Genomic DNA, 15,785 nt, shown 5'->3' with positions numbered 1-15,785 from the left:
TCGAAAGAACTAAAAAGGCAAAACCCCCTTCTGTCCCTTTTGTTATTTAGGATTAGAAGAAACCACTGCTCTTTCCTGTAACTGTTTTAACCAGGTGAAAAACGAATGAGGTTAATTTGTAGCATTTCACAAAAGATCCAGCAAGAACTTTAAAAAGGTTGCTTTGAACTGCACCTATCTGAGCCATGGGCTTTGGTTTTGGCATTGCCAAATCGTTGCTAATATGAGTGCTAGAGCTGCATGTCAGGAGTCTAGAATATATAAATATTGCAGCATGAGAAGTGCATGTGTTGGTGTTTGTTGTTTGTAGAACTGCAAAGTCCCTTCAGTTTTTTCCTCTCACAGAAATTCCTTTGCTACACTTGGGATTTATTTTGTATCTTGAACAGGTTGTGTTTTAACAGGGAAGTTCTCACTGTGTATCAGTTGCTGTGGGACAGAAGTAGTTGATAATGAACACAAGAAATTGCAGCAATCAGATTTTGCAGACAATTCTGTTTTATGCTGTATTTGTGTCTAAGCAAGGTAACTTTTGAATGATCCGTTGAGCAGTAGAATTTGTGGCATTTAAATCAACTTAAAGAGGCTATACTTAGCATCCTTACGTCACTTGGGCTTAATTTAATGTTCTTGCTGTTTTATTACAATGCCATCAATAACGTTCAGCTTCGGGACTGATACTGCTTGCACATATCTTATCTTTTGATCAGATTTGTTTCTTGAAGTTGCTGCTTTTTCTTACGGAGGTTACCAAAGTGGATTGTTTGCTTCTTTTAAAGTAGGGCAGAGCCAAATTGGAAGGAGAAAGTGTTCAGGTGGCTCTTGTGTTTGTTGGGTTTTTTTTTCCTTAAACTAGAATTGTGCAACAGGAAGTTGTTCTTGCTTAGTACTTATTTTAATTTATAGTTGATTGAAATGCATGTGATCTTTTACCTGAATCTTACTCTGTTTCTGTGAATGTTTGCTGTCGTTGCTGGGAAACAAGTGATACTGTGCATGTACATTGTGTTGTCCACTGCTCCAAATTCCAGTTCAATTTCAGCAGCACAAACAGCTTAGTTTGTCTCTGAAACATACTGAGTTATTTTAGTGTCCATGGTACTCTGCTCCTGAACTGTGATTTTAGGTGGGGTTTTGATTCATAACTGACAGATTAGCAGCCATTTCAATCATTAAGAGGTTTTAGAAGAGGGGTAATACCCAAACTAGAGTGGAAGATCTTACTGGGGCTTGTTTGGAAAAATGTATGTACCTTGCTTCAGTATGGTAAAAACGTTGGGAGAGTTCTGGTTGCAAAGAAGTATCTTCTGGAGCTCATCGTTCTCAGTCTGTTTACATTAACCTTTACAATAGAGGCCTATTTATTTATTTTCCCTCTAAGACAATAATTTTGCCATTCTTAAATTCCTGGTCATTGTTTTGATGGCCATTTTGATCAACAATGTTGTATGTAAAACACAACAAAGTTATCACCAAACTTGATGCAAATTAACTATTAAATAATGATTATCACTCCACATCTCTTATAACCAGCCCTACAGTAATCTGAGAAAAATCCCAAAGTTTAGCAATGGGAAGTAAGGAACTACAACTGTATTTTTACCAAGGAATTTTCCATTGCTGTTGGTTGGTGCTTAATATGGAGACTGGTATTTGTAACAGCCAGGATGCTTCAAGTACAAGGAGATGCTGATAGGCAGTAGCTAATGAGCACGTATCAGCTTGGGCTGTGTGCTTTGGTAAAGTGATGCTTAATGGAAGATTGAAATGGGCTGTGGGTCAGAGTTACTTTCATATTCTACCAAAAGATGTAGTTGGAACAAATGCTTTCCATACAGCATTTTGATAATGGAGTGTTTTTATTTGCTGGCAGGACAGTGGCATGCTACTCTGATGTGACTTGTAATACTTTGTTAATTATTACTGCCCTGGATAGGAGTAAGAGTGGGTGGTGAGAGGAATGTGTAAAATGAACACATTCTTACCACAAGTAAATGCTGCCTTACAAACCCGAGGTGTTAAGGGCTGCTGTGAGCTCTGTTTTGTCACTGAAGTGACTGTGTTCTTTATTCATGCATGAAAACAGTTATGCAGTACTTCCTTCTGCTCTTAGAAGTTTACTTTGAATGCAGCAAACTTGATTTAATGGGTTTTGTTGTGTTTCTTTGCCATTTTTACTTTTTTTCTGAAAGATTTTATGATGTCTTTTATTTTGCCTACCCTGACTTTGACATTTGGAAACGTGTCTTTCTTCTTTTTGAATTCTTAATGCTTGCAAGTATTACATGCAGGCTGCAGCAGTTCTTGGTGTAAGATGTGAAGGAAGGATGCCCTCACTGGCTTTCTGCTTTCTGGTGGCCTTTAGCTCCAAACATCAATTTTCCTATAAAGAGAAATTGAAAGATTATTCCAGAAACTATTGAGGAACTAATGTTCATGTGTGAACTTCATTTAACAGTGGCTATTAAATGGTGCATATATAGTAAATGGGCTGAATACAGAAGCACAGACAGACTGATGTTGAAATGATTTAAGGTGATTATTCTCTACGGCATTCTGTCATGATTTTCCCCTGCATTTCCTACGAGTGAGCTGCATAAGTAGGTTCAAAATTCAGTGTGCTTTGTGTGTGTCTACTTAATGCAACTTTGTGGAGGAAAAATCTTCTTTTATCGTTAGGTTTCTATTTTGTTCAGATAGGATTTTAAATGGTTTTCATGATTTGGTCAAGATGAAAATAGCAGCAACTGGAGAGTTTACTTGAACGCTTCTGATTGTCTTAAGTGTCACTAAAGGAGGAGGATTTTCTTTGAGCGAAGCTGGGATGCCATTAGACACATTCATAGCAAGGTTTTAACATGCAGTTCAAAGGCACCTCCTATGAGCAGCCACATTACTTGTCAAAGGTCTGTTTAATTATTTGTGCTATGTTGCTACTGCTTGAAAAGCTGTATTATGGTTGTATTCCTATAACACATGTGCAACTACAGCTAAAAATTTCCAAAAATGGGTTCTTTGTAAATGAGAGGCTAAAATTTCATGTGTAGTTCTTGATAAAGAATCAAGTCGAAGTTCAGACTGAATACAGCTTGTAAAATATTATGGGGAAAGAGACTATGCTCAAATTCATCTCTTCCTGTTTCCTTACAGGAAAACGTTCAAAGTAGATGATATGTTATCAAAAGTAGAGAAAATGAAGGGAGAACAAGAATCTCACAGGTAATGTTGTGCATATATATGTGTATGTTTCTCTTTGTGGGGATGAGCACGTGCGTATCCTGAGCTAAAAGGCTTCTTGACTGACAAAATTAAGGTGATAGAGTAGTTGGTAGAACAAAGATACTCCGCTATTGAAACATAGATTCCAAAATGTTAAAATGAGTGGTGTGTGCTGCTTGTAATATTGAGGGTTTATACAACTGTATACATGCCCTTCTTAAGCCTGTGTTTGTAGTTGTGTGGGGAAAAAAAACAAATTGGTTCTAGGCAGTTTCCATTAAACTGCCCCGTGCTGACAGATGTCTGGGGAACACCCACGTGCCTGTGATGGCAGCATCTCATGTCTTCACACAGCATCCTTTTAAACCCCTGCCTTTTCCCCGTTTTACTCACTGTCAAGTCATAAAATAGAGTTAGTCTTTACAGAGAAGACTGGTCTACAGCTTTGCATCCACTGCAACTTAATGTGTGCTGTTTCCAAGCAGTTTCAAAGCAGTTAAAGGAAAAGACTCCTCCATTATTACGGTTAGAGCTGAAACAGTGAGTGGGGGCTGCTGTGTGGGAAAATTCTTGTTCTAACATATCCTTTCTCTTCCTCTTAGCTTGTCTGCTCATTTGCAACTTACGTTTACTGGTTTCTTCCATAAAAATGGTATGTTTGCTTCACTTATTGCACCATTAACGTGTACAAGTTTGAAATTAATTAGGTCTCTGAGGGGAATATTTGAATGATGTGTTACAATCTGCTTAGATGCAGATTTTAACTTATTTATTCTCTATCTGTTCTGCTAGTTACAGGACTTCAGTGTGAGCTTTGAATATGTTTTAGTGTGTTTGTAATGTTAAGCAGATAAGCCTTCCAGGTTTTTAGACAAAACAGTGACTTCGCCATCATCCATTCAACCTTGAAACAGACCTTGAGGAAGGAGTTCCTGAAGAAAATGATTCTATGGAACTGTGTTGTTGAAATATTGTTAAAAAAACACAGCCTGCCACCAAGAAAGCTCCAAAACTGGAACTAGTTAGCAGATTCAGTGCTCTGGTTTTGTTGATCTCTTTTTTTTCCAAGGCACAAATGTGAGAGCAAATCGTATCAGGTAGAGCCTAGAAATCAGGCAAAGTCATGTCAGAGACTGAGAGTGACTGCAATCATTTACCAGTGACTTACAATCATTTTATTGTCTTTTATGCACGTAAGGCATTACCTCTCAAAATCAGAATATTGGACTTCCCTGACCAGAATGAAGGGTTCCGTTCCCATAACGAAAGCAGAAGTTACATGCTTTATGCTCTGTAGGCATTGGTAAATTCCCTGTCTTTTTACTTCCCTGAAAAAATATTACCTGTTTATACATTAAAACTAAGTGGTATTTCTGTGTTTTTTTTGTTGTTGTTTTTTTTTCATTTATAAATATTCTGAATTGCATATTACTCCTTGGGTATAAAAGCTGCTTCCAGTCTTTCATTCCAGAAAGATGACAGTTAGAAACTCCATGGTATTAAACCTGACACAGGGAACTGCCTCTGGGTCAGTAGCTGTTCCATAGTTTGTGCTGACAGGCCTTGCCTTTCTCACTGCTCTTCTCATACTGGATAGTCCTGCATAGATGCAGGCTATAGGAGAGTTTTTAATACATTACTGTATTTGTTGGCTTCTGTATTGTTAACTGTAAAAACTGTCATTTCAAGAGATACTGCAGGATCTCTTGATAGCAGGAGCGTGTTCAGTGCTTGTCCCATGCAAATGACCATTACTAATACACACAATGTGCACTACAGCAAGTAGGAAATATAGAAAATATTTAAATTAAGGAAGCTGGCACAACTGATATGCTCATTTATCTGGATAGAAAAATATTTTGGAAATTCTTTCAAGAGAGCACAGTGGCTTTTTTTATTCTGAGTTTGTGTTTTCTAAGAAAGGCTTTCTAATGTATCTTGTGTTTAAAATTGAAAAAAAAATCCATTTTTTCATGAAACTGCTGGCAACTCGAGATCAGCTACCAGAATTCTCAACTGAAGCACATGAAACTTGTTCAAGGTTTCCCCTGTAGCACCTGTTTGTTCACATATAGTGTGCTGTTTCAGGGGCTGTCTTCACACTCATCTCCGTGACTCTGGTACCAGAAATGGAGCTTGTGTTTTTTTTTCTGGTTGTGTTTTTGTGACAAAGGTTAGAATTCTTTTCAAAGGAAACCAAGAGTAAGTTTACTATTAGATGTTAAAGATCAACTTCGCTGATGTTTTTAATCTGTAAGTAGTTATTAGGTAGGATATGTTCTAAAATGGGAGTTTGAAATAAACATAGGGAGAATTGACACTTAGAATCAACTGGAATCTTTGTGCCTGAATGTAGCTATGGCTCAAAAGCACATTGATTTACTTCATTGAACAGCTCTCTTTTTCAGAACTTAAAATATTTTGTTCTCTTTAGATAAGCCATCACAAAACTCAGAGAATGAACAAAATTCTGTAACCCTGGAAGTACTGCTTGTGAAAGTTTGCCACAAGAAACGAAAGGTAGGAGTGGCTTGGCAAGCTATTAACATGCAGTAGAGCAAAGCGTGGTTGTGATTCTGGAATGTCTCATTACCTTTGCCACACAAGAAGCTAATGGTGAAATTATGTTTCTGTTGAGATTGATTTAGTGTTTATGTACTCGTCAATAGAAATTGTTTTCTGCTGACTGAACAGAGGATTCTTCAGAAGCAAATACATAAATCTTTTTTTCTCTGTTTCCTGAGAAGTAACCGGAAGTTTTACAAAGGCATCCCACCTTATTTTCATTGAATTTCACTTATTGTAAGTCATATTCACTCATTAGGGATTTCAGCCCCACCTCTATTTTTTTGTATCACACCATGAAACCATTGATTCTGTTGGCAATCAAATATTTTGAAATACTCTATGCCTCTTAGAGTGAACAGATGAAATGGAAGTTGTACTTGTTCTGAAGTCCCAAGTCATCTGCCAGGTCTTGTCTCTTTCACAGCTTTTTCTGTACCCACATTTATGCATTGACCATCTCAGTAATTGGAGATTTTAGCTACTATGAATCATAAAGAATTTTCATCCCTTCTTTTTCTGCTTTAGCTGTGTTTCACACCAGCTGACAGATCATCCTCACAGCTATGGGTGGCTCAGTAATGCACACCATAATTTTTAACCAAAAAGGGAAAAGTCAGAGTGAGAACTCTGTATATTTTCCCTAAGAATATTGAACTGTTTTGGTGTGGTTTTAAGAGTTAACATTTTGAAGTATGTTTTGTTGCAAATTTCGTGCTTAGACCATCTTGCCTTGTTTTGCCAATATTTCACAGTGTTCCATGATCTATCTGAGAGATACTGAATATAATAAATCCTAGGGAAGTGGGTCTTTATCTCCCTGATAGCACATAAGTGCACTTTGTAATATTGGAAGGAGAAGATAGGAAGCCCTTAGAATGTATATATAACCAAAACATTTCATTTCTCTAAGTAAACAGAATTAAATTAGCATTAATGACTGTTCTACAGTTTTTTCAGAATGTCTCATGCTAGCATTAATTTAATCACTTAGAGAAAGATGGCTGTTGCTAAAAGTTGCCAGTTTTATGCACACTTAGAAGTGTATTTTTCATTTAAAACCTGGCATTCTCCTTCTGTTCTTGTTTACCCCTGTTACAAGGCTTATTTTCAGAAAGATGACAGCACAATCCATAAATTATAATTTGTAACAATTAATGTCAATTAATTTTGTATTCTAAAAACCTAAACCTTAGCTTTCTTGTCTTCCTACAGGATGTCAGTTGTCCAATAAGACAGGTTCCTACAGGTAAAAAGCAGGTGCCTTTAAACCCAGACCTCAGTCAAATCAAACCAGGCAACTTCCCATCACTTGCAGTTTCCAGCAATGAGTTTGAACCAAGCAACAGCCATATGGTGAAGTCTTACTCATTGTTATTCAGAGTAACTCGCCCAGGAAGAAGAGATTTTAATGGACTGATTAATGGCGAGACTAATGAAAACATTGGTAAATTCAGTCTTTAAATATTATTTTATGAGGTTTATCTTGTAGTTGTCGTGATCAGATGTAGGTTAATGTAGGTCCTGCTTGGGGAGGCAGTAATAGATGAGTGACTGAATTGACTTGCACTTGTTTTCAGTCTTTTCCACATAGGGCTGAACTATAGTTTTTAGCTAGAAACTGTCTGTGTAAATTTAACAGCAGTTTGTATTAATGTGTGATGGTGAAGTTGTTAGTGCTGATAGGGGAATAATGTAACTGTGGTCTCTGGAACTGATTTTAGACCTACATTAACACTGGTCACTACTGACTCAGCTGTGGGTGCTCTCATCAAAATGAAATGATTATCCAATAAGTACTTTTTCAAAATGTGTTACTTTTTAAATCTTATCAAGGTGTTATATCACACATGTTGCAGCTTTGAAAATTGCATATGGGATACAGACCTTCTTGTGTTACTGTTTTTTAACTAAAAAGGAGGAAGGCAAAATCCAAGTTTCTTTATACTAACAGAGTAATGTGACTGGGCTGTAAATATGCACAAATGTATCTAAAATACGATTGCTGTGCTGCTAAGTGCTCTTCCCATTGACGTTTAGCTGTTCATTAAATACTGTGTCATTCTGTTGTATGCAGCAGCCAGTATAACTGTGCAGAAGCTGTTCTGTTATTCATGTTTGTGCCTCCATAATAATTGAGTGCCATCTTTGTTATGTGCAGATGTCAATGAGGAGCTTCCAGCTAGAAGGAAAAGGAATTCTTCAAATCGTGAAGATGGAGAAAAGACATTTGTAGCACAAATGACTGTATTTGATAAAAACAGGTAATAATTCCAAGTAAATATTTTTTTAATACTAAACTTAAACTTGTTTTTTAATTAGTTTGCTGTCTCTTACTGCATTTCTATTTAGGACATACAATAAGATCTTAGTCTTACTATCTGTAGATTTCAAAGCACACATTTAAATTTGCCTGAAAAAATGCAAGTAGTTTCATGGAAAATTAGTTATTGTGATATATATTTTACATTTTCATAAGCAAACAACACAATTAAAAATTAGTTTTATTACTCACAAGACATACTTTCATTGACAGACGATTGCAGCTTCTGGATGGAGAATATGAAGTGGCCATGCAGGAAATGGAAGAGTGTCCCATCAGTAAGAAAAGAGCAACATGGGAAACAATACTTGATGGGAAGGTATGGGTTGTTTTAGTAGCTGAAAGACTTGTTCTCACTTTAAATGTTCTGGGTAAAGCTGAAAAATAATTCAAAGTGCAGTGGCTGTTGCTCTGAAAATGAAACAAGCTGAACGAGCAACAGTACCTCTGCTCCAGGATGGGTGTGGGAACAAGTTTAAATTGAACTCCTGGTTTAGGAAAGCTAGATCATTAGACAAGAAGATGTTAGCAACTATTTTTGTCAACGATTTATACATTTGTCTTAGAAAAACACATATATTGTCTGGTCTTAAGAGACACTAATTCTAAGGGAGTTTTGTTTTTGTTTTTTTTTTTCCATCAGAGGTTGCCCCCATTTGAAACATTTTCTCAGGGACCTACACTTCAGTTTACTCTTCGTTGGACAGGAGACACAAATGATAAGTCTACAGCTCCTATAGCCAAGCCTCTTGCAACACGAAATTCTGAAAGCCTGCCTCAAGAGAACAAACCCAATTCTGTTAAACCTACTCAGACTATAGGTAAGCAAACTTTAGTCCTGGTGCTGAATAATCATCTCTTAGCACTTCTGTGTTCCAAGATTTCTTTGTACAAGAATATTAAAGGTTGATTTCTGTCTTCTGAATTGAGTATTTTACCTGAGCTAGGGATGGCAGAGACTTAAACTTTTTCATAAGTCCTTATAGATAAATGGCTGACACTTAAGACTTGAGGTTTGTGGCTTAGACTTGCGAAAGGAAGTGACTGCTGACTAACAATAGAAGGTGTGTACTAGTTTACTATGTAGTAATTAGGAGGAATAGGGATGTGGCAAGGCTGCATTATTCATGTACTGTTAGGACCTGATTTTTAGCTAGATCAGAGAAGCTGAGTGTTCCAGTAAGTTGGTAAAGTCAGTGTCATCTTCCAAAATAGTACGGCAGACTCTTACCATGGGAATATACAGTAGTATAAAAAGCACAGCATTGCAAAGCACCCTGCAAAGCACAGCACCGGAGGGTACTTGTGCTGCTTTCAGTCACTGCCAAGAAAGGAGTGGAAATGGTAGTGGAAACTTGTGTCAATTAGAGGTTCTGATAAGTAGAAGAGAGGATCCCGGTGCATCCTTCCCAAGGGTGTCTGAATCCAGTGCTGCCACCGTACTTCAGTGTGTTTCCCAAGGCAGACCAATGGAAAAAAGACATCAAAGGCATCTACAGCTAAAGAATTCTGTCTGACAGGAGAAAGGAAAATGTTTACCCAGCTGTTCTTGAGTTCTCTGAAGATAATTTTGGAAATGGTGGTTTTGCCTGTAGATTTGTAAAAGAAACTAAGCAGCAAGGCTTTTTGCTGATGTGAGCTACTTGCATCGAAGTTCACCAGAGTACCTTGTTCCCTTCCCAGCAGGGCACCCTGCATGGAACTTCCATCTTTTCCTCTTTATCCTAAACTGAAATGCATATTTATACATGTTGGTTTTTTTTTTCAGCTGTGAAAGAATCCTTGCCAGCAGACCTTCAAACAAGAAAAGAGAGAGATGTTTTAAATGAACCTCGACAAAAGTTGCGAATATTTTACCAGGTATTGAAAATAAGAGGGGTGGTGGTGGGGAAGAATGTAAATACTGTGAGGGATTGTAATGTTCACATCTGAGTTGGGTGAAAGGTTCAATTGTGGCTGTATAACTCTCTCTTTTGCTGCCTTAACGGATGCCCTATAAGGTCCCAAATTCACATAGGAGGACCCAGTCCCATGTTTCTATACAGGAAGTATTTTAGGAAAATCAATCTTCTTGGGGCCGTGTCTGATATGCTCCAAATTGGACATCTGGAGAGGGACTGGTGGTCTCCATATGGAGGAAAGGAATCCTCAAAATAGCATTTTTTTCAGTAAAGTGAGCTGATCTGGTGTTCCCAAAAACTTGCTATAGAGGTTTCCTGAAATTAAGTCCAGCTTTATTTTCAGGTTGAAAGGTTGATGAATGAAATTCATTTGATGCTGACACTGTTTTTTCTTTGTTTGCATCAGTTCCTTTATAACAACAACACAAGACAGCAGACTGAAGCCCGAGATGACTTGCATTGCCCATGGTGCACGCTGAACTGTCGGAAACTGTATAGTTTACTCAAACACCTTAAACTTTGTCACAGCAGATTTATCTTTAATTATGTTGTAAGTAGCACTGTGGTAGTTTAATGGTATGAAACACTGTACAGTTTGTCACAGATTATATGATACAGTAACTTCATTGCTAGCCAGTTAAGTTGGAGGACTATATCTAGATTTACTGCAGCTTTCTTTGACTTAAGATGAAATTACGTGAATGTTGACCTTTCACATGAGAAACAAAAAGTTGTGGGCTGCCTTCTTACAACAGGTGCCTCTTCTGCATTAGCATATTGTTTTTTTGTTGTAAAAAGCAATGTCTTCTACATTTGGTTGGAAGTTTCTTGAAACTTTAAGAAGGCATTTTAAGTATTAAATTTAGTCATGCTGGTGAAGTCCTACCAATGTGATCCTGAAGATAAATTCTGTTTTCTTTTTGTTATGTATGTATGTAGTAGTTTCATGGGCCCACTTCCCTGCTCAGAAAATTATTCCAAATCTTAGCTCCTTAGCTAGTTAGGAATGTTCTAATTTCTAGGTTTCTTGTTAAGCAAGCTTTTAGTACTGTTGTCCTTAATTTAGTACTTTGATGTATTCTGAGTGTATTCGTGTGAAGCAGTAAGATAGTGTAGAGCAAGGAAGCTTTAGTGTAATTTGTTCCTAGAAGTTAAAAATGATTTGGGTGGTGTAAAAGGGATCTAGAGCTATGTCAGCTTATTGATAGGTTGTTGTTCAAGGTATTCAGAACTGAGAAGGTCACTCATTTAAACCTCCTGGTGTGCTGCTAAATGGGGTTGTGATGATCTGTTTCAGTATCATCCGAAAGGTGCTAGGATAGATGTGTCCATCAACGAGTGCTACGACGGCTCGTATGCAGGGAACCCGCAGGACATCCACCGTCAGCCTGGGTTTGCCTTCAGTCGCAATGGACCAGTCAAAAGAACTCCTATCACACACATACTCGTATGCAGGTAGGGAGATTGAAAAGCATGTCTGTTCATACTTGTGTAATATGGCACATGGCTGAGATCTGTAAATTCAAAGCTGTGTGTGAGCAGTGATAAATTTCACTAGCATTAAAGTACAGCTGTTCCTAATTAAATAAAATGTTGTTGAGGAATGGTATCTTTATCTGTGATTTTACGTCTGTTGAGGCATTTATGTCATTGTGAGGTAATTTTTCTTCTTTAACAGCTTTGTCCTAAAATTGCTCTTCCGCAGAAGTTAGTGCAGTTTTTTGGGGGTAGGGGTGTTATGGGTTGGCTTGTTTTTAATTATAATGGGCAGTATTACACTGTTAGTTTTGCAAACTGGAGCCTTAGAAGAAGAATTTGTATTAATCAACTGCCATAAATAGTATTTGCATGTTTGATTGAGTGGTTGAAAGCAGTGAATGTTTCTCATTCTGCTAGGCCAAAGCGTACGAAAGCAAGTATGTCTGAATTTCTGGAATCTGAAGATGGAGAAGTAGAACAGCAGCGAACGTACAGCAGTGGGCACAATCGGTTGTATTTCCACAGTGACACATGTTTACCTCTCCGTCCACAAGAAATGGAAGTAGACAGTGAGGATGAAAAGGACCCTGAATGGCTACGAGAGAAAACCATTACTGTAATTATTTCAAAGCTGGTTTTGGTGGATTGTGGTTTTTAAGTGATGCTCTGCGGTTGTTTTAGGGAACAAATCGGGCATCCATTGAGAAAATTATGCATTCACTTGGAGAGTAAGCAAAATTGTGTTGCTCTGACAGTAGTGATGTAAAAAAGGATCTATTTTCTTGTCTGCGAGTCCTAGAAGTTTTGTGCAGTTTGTGGCTGTGTCTCCTTCAAAGAGATGGTGCTGTCACTGGAATACAGCAGTGTGAATATGATCTGGGAATAATTGATCGCAGTCTCTGTGATCTAACATTGTTCTGACCTTTTTGACTGCAGTGCTCGAATTTCCAGCAGTAGTTGCTTCTCGGACGCGTAGCTGACATGCATTAATTGTAGGTGTGCTTTCGCTGCTTGTAGCTTACATGCAGTTCTCACATTGTCCTTCTGTCCTTTTTCTCACCCTTTTATCTTTCCAGCAAATTGAAGAATTCTCTGATGTTAATGAAGGAGAGAAAGAAGTGATGAAATTATGGAATCTTCATGTTATGAAGCACGGGTAAGTTACTGTAAGCTTAATTTTGATACAAAAAGGTTACGTATTTGGTTGACTGTTTTGCTAAGCACTTTAAATTCCATGCATACAGAGGGATTGTTAAAGGCCAGTTTGGTGGGAAGCTGCCTGTTGAGTTTAGAAGTGGGTTCTTGTGCCTCGTAGTGCTGCAGCTTTGAAAAGAACGAAGTTGCAAATAATGATACTACGTTGTAGTCTGAGCAGTCATCCTACAGCTTGGTTCATCCGTGTATCTTCTTGGTTTTGAAAATATTCTACTTGCATAACGGTTGATTTCTTATTTGGCAGGTTTATTGCTGACAATCAAATGAATCATGCCTGTATGCTGTTTGTTGAAAATTATGGACAGAAAATAATTAAGAAGAACTTGTGTCGAAACTTTATGTTACACCTGGTCAGCATGCATGACTTTAACCTCATCAGCATAATGTCAATAGACAAAGCTGTTGCCAGGCTCCGAGAGATGCAGCAGAAGTTAGAGAAAGGAGAATCGACCTCCCCAATGGATGAGGAGTCTTCTGAGGAGCAGAGTGGGACAGCAAACGGATACAGTGAAAATAACATGAGAGAGAGAATTTCAGAAATGGATAGCATCTCAGGTGTCACAAAACAGAGCAAGAAACAAAAGCTCTGAAGTCAGAAGTGAAACTCCATTCAACGGACAGCATTGAAGTGACATTCTAGGGTGCATGAGCTCTATAAAGAATTACACACAAAAAAATACAGATTCCAAACAGGCACTGCTGGATGGAAATAAATGATTTCAACAAGGATATTGTTTTAACAGGGTTTCTATTCAGTTACTTATGCAAGTACTACATGTATATTGGTTTTGGTGATGTAATGACAATATTCTAAGAGTTTGAGCATGAAGAGCAATATGAAAATCTTTTTGTAATTTTAGTAATTAGTGTCTTAAGAACTTTATGGAATTTACATAATTTAAATATATGTAAAACAGTTTTTATATTAAGATTTTTGCATCTGTACCTGGCTGTTTTTCCTACCATGAAGTTGTGAAACGCTGGGGAAAGGGGTTTGGGATACAGTTTCTGCTTCTCTTATTTAGAAATTCTCCAGTTAGCTTTTTGTGAAAATAACGTCTCACTATTTAAAGTTTAACCTTGATCCTTGCATTTGAAATCATTTATGAATTGATGGTAATGACAAATTTGTTACACTAAAATTTAGAAGTTGGCAAACTTAGCACTTCCTTTGTCGTGTGCCTGTTTGGAAAGATGTTGGCTTTTCATGTTGCAGACACAGTGAAGTTCCACCTTGGCTTTTTGAGGTTACCGGCAGTTTGGTTTTCATGGATAATTCTGATGTATTGATCACACAGTGTACCATTTAAAACTTGAACATTAGCTCCTTTTCTAGTTTTAGTACGCATTTACACAGCTACACAAACGATTGGATGCAGAGCTCTGTGGGGCTGTGCATTGCAGTGTGCCATGCTAACGCCCAGCCTGCGCTCTGGCTGCGGGCACGAGGCCAGGGGCTTCCTCGGCAGCTCGTGCCTGCTGTTCTGCCTGAGCACAGACTGCAAGGCCAGGCCGAGGGTTCAGCTTTGGCTTTTGAGATGCCACTCTTGAGGGAAAAATGCACTGTAAAATTGGACCAGAAAATGTGTTGCACTTCTTATGCAAGTATTCTGTGATGTATTGTATTCAATACAGATACTAAGATGCTGACTAAACTATATTTGAGCAGTTTTGCACTGCTGTTAACACATTTTATGCATACGTTTACAGATTTTTTCCAATGGAAAGTGGTTTCACTACTGGTACAGTATCAGCACCGAAGGGTTTATTCCAGCAAGCACTGTGGTTGAGTGACATCACCTCAATTTTTTATTATCCTTAAAATATTGCATTTTTCATATTCTTTATTTATAAAGGAACAATGCTGCTGTAAATACAGGTATTTTTAATTTTTTATTTCATTCCATCACCATGAGATGCAGTTCCCTATTTGTTTAAGGGTTATATAAGCTTTCTAATGGTGTCTTCAGAAATTTATAAAATGTAAATACTGATTTTGATGGTCCTTTAAGATGTGTTTAACTGTGAGACTATTTAACTAATGGTGTGGATGTGATTTGTCATCCAGTATTAAGTTCTTAGTCACTGATTTTGTGTACAAAATAGGAAAGAGGGAAACTGCAGCTTTCATTACAAACTTCTTGAATTTGCCAGCACTCTGGGTTTTAGCGAGCTCTAATTATGCCTCTGGATAAGTACATCAAGCATTTCTCTCTGGCTTTAATTTGCTAAAGCTGTGCACATATGTAAAAAAAGAATAGATTATTTTAGGGGAGATGTAGTTTAGAATTATTGCTTATGTCATTTCTTAAGCAGTTATGCTCTTAATGCTTAAAAGAAGGCTAGCATTGTTTGCACAAAAAGTTGGTGATCCCCCAAAAAACAGTAATGAAATTACTTCTGTCCAGTAAACTTTGTATGTCATGTCAATTTATAATAAAAGCTGAAAAAATCCCTTTGTTTTCTATTTATAAAGATGCCTTTTCTATATGTACCTTTGAGAGATTTTGAAGATACCGTGTAAGCTGGTTTAAACAATTTGAATGGTACAATAGATGTTTAAAAAAAAAAAAGCAAAAACAAACCAAGTTCAGTTGTTTAAATGAACCATTGTTTTTACATTAAATGTTTTATTTGAAATCGGCTTTTGTACATAAAGTTCAGTAATATAAAATGTGCCACGATGGTTGTCTGCTCCTTTTGTGTGCATGCAGAAAGGCCCCAGCAGTGCCCTGTGTGACATCTCTGCCTCTGCTTCACCCTTAACTCATCTTCCTGTGCCACGTAACGGTGCTGAGTCTCTGCTGCTCTCTGTATGTCGGGTGTCTCCAGAAATGACTGCATTGCAGCTCTGGTGAACACTTTAATTGCACGTGTGAAGCTACAGCTCGGTGTTTCTGTTAGAAAAACGAGAGCAGTCGGGTTTTGTTTCTTTATGTGCAAGTAGTTGTTTCAGTCTTGATCTTCACTTGCAGTTTAATCATGAGCAATGTCAAACAGTGCATCTCCTATCGCAGAGGCTCTGTTCTCTCCGTGCTGTAAAATTAAGCAGTGAGTTGCAGTGCTCACTGCAATAGCAGATG

At 37.7% G+C, this 15,785-nt stretch overlaps 1 protein-coding gene across 1 annotated transcript in view; it reads left to right on the top strand.

The window, feature by feature from the left end:
* The window catches only part of SUZ12 (SUZ12 polycomb repressive complex 2 subunit), a 15,969-nt gene extending 694 nt beyond the window's left edge, over positions 1-15,275 (top strand). Inside the window, exons 3-15 of the mRNA XM_019621752.2 lie at positions 3,151-3,219; positions 3,822-3,871; positions 5,654-5,739; positions 7,000-7,231; positions 7,946-8,048; positions 8,321-8,426; positions 8,751-8,928; positions 9,876-9,967; positions 10,415-10,558; positions 11,306-11,463; positions 11,905-12,103; positions 12,564-12,643; positions 12,947-15,275. Coding sequence (XP_019477297.1) covers positions 3,151-3,219; positions 3,822-3,871; positions 5,654-5,739; positions 7,000-7,231; positions 7,946-8,048; positions 8,321-8,426; positions 8,751-8,928; positions 9,876-9,967; positions 10,415-10,558; positions 11,306-11,463; positions 11,905-12,103; positions 12,564-12,643; positions 12,947-13,292 — 1,843 coding nt within the window. The 3' untranslated portion in view covers positions 13,293-15,275. The remainder of the gene's footprint in view (positions 1-3,150; positions 3,220-3,821; positions 3,872-5,653; positions 5,740-6,999; positions 7,232-7,945; positions 8,049-8,320; positions 8,427-8,750; positions 8,929-9,875; positions 9,968-10,414; positions 10,559-11,305; positions 11,464-11,904; positions 12,104-12,563; positions 12,644-12,946) is intronic.
* The last annotated feature ends 510 nt before the right edge of the window (positions 15,276-15,785 follow it).

The sequence above is a fragment of the Meleagris gallopavo genome, chromosome 20 (genome assembly GCF_000146605.3).
Source record: "Meleagris gallopavo isolate NT-WF06-2002-E0010 breed Aviagen turkey brand Nicholas breeding stock chromosome 20, Turkey_5.1, whole genome shotgun sequence".
Classification (NCBI taxonomy): domain Eukaryota; kingdom Metazoa; phylum Chordata; class Aves; order Galliformes; family Phasianidae; genus Meleagris; species Meleagris gallopavo.
The sequence above is the reverse complement of the archived record's forward strand: the minus strand, read 5'-3'. Positions and strand labels throughout refer to the sequence as shown.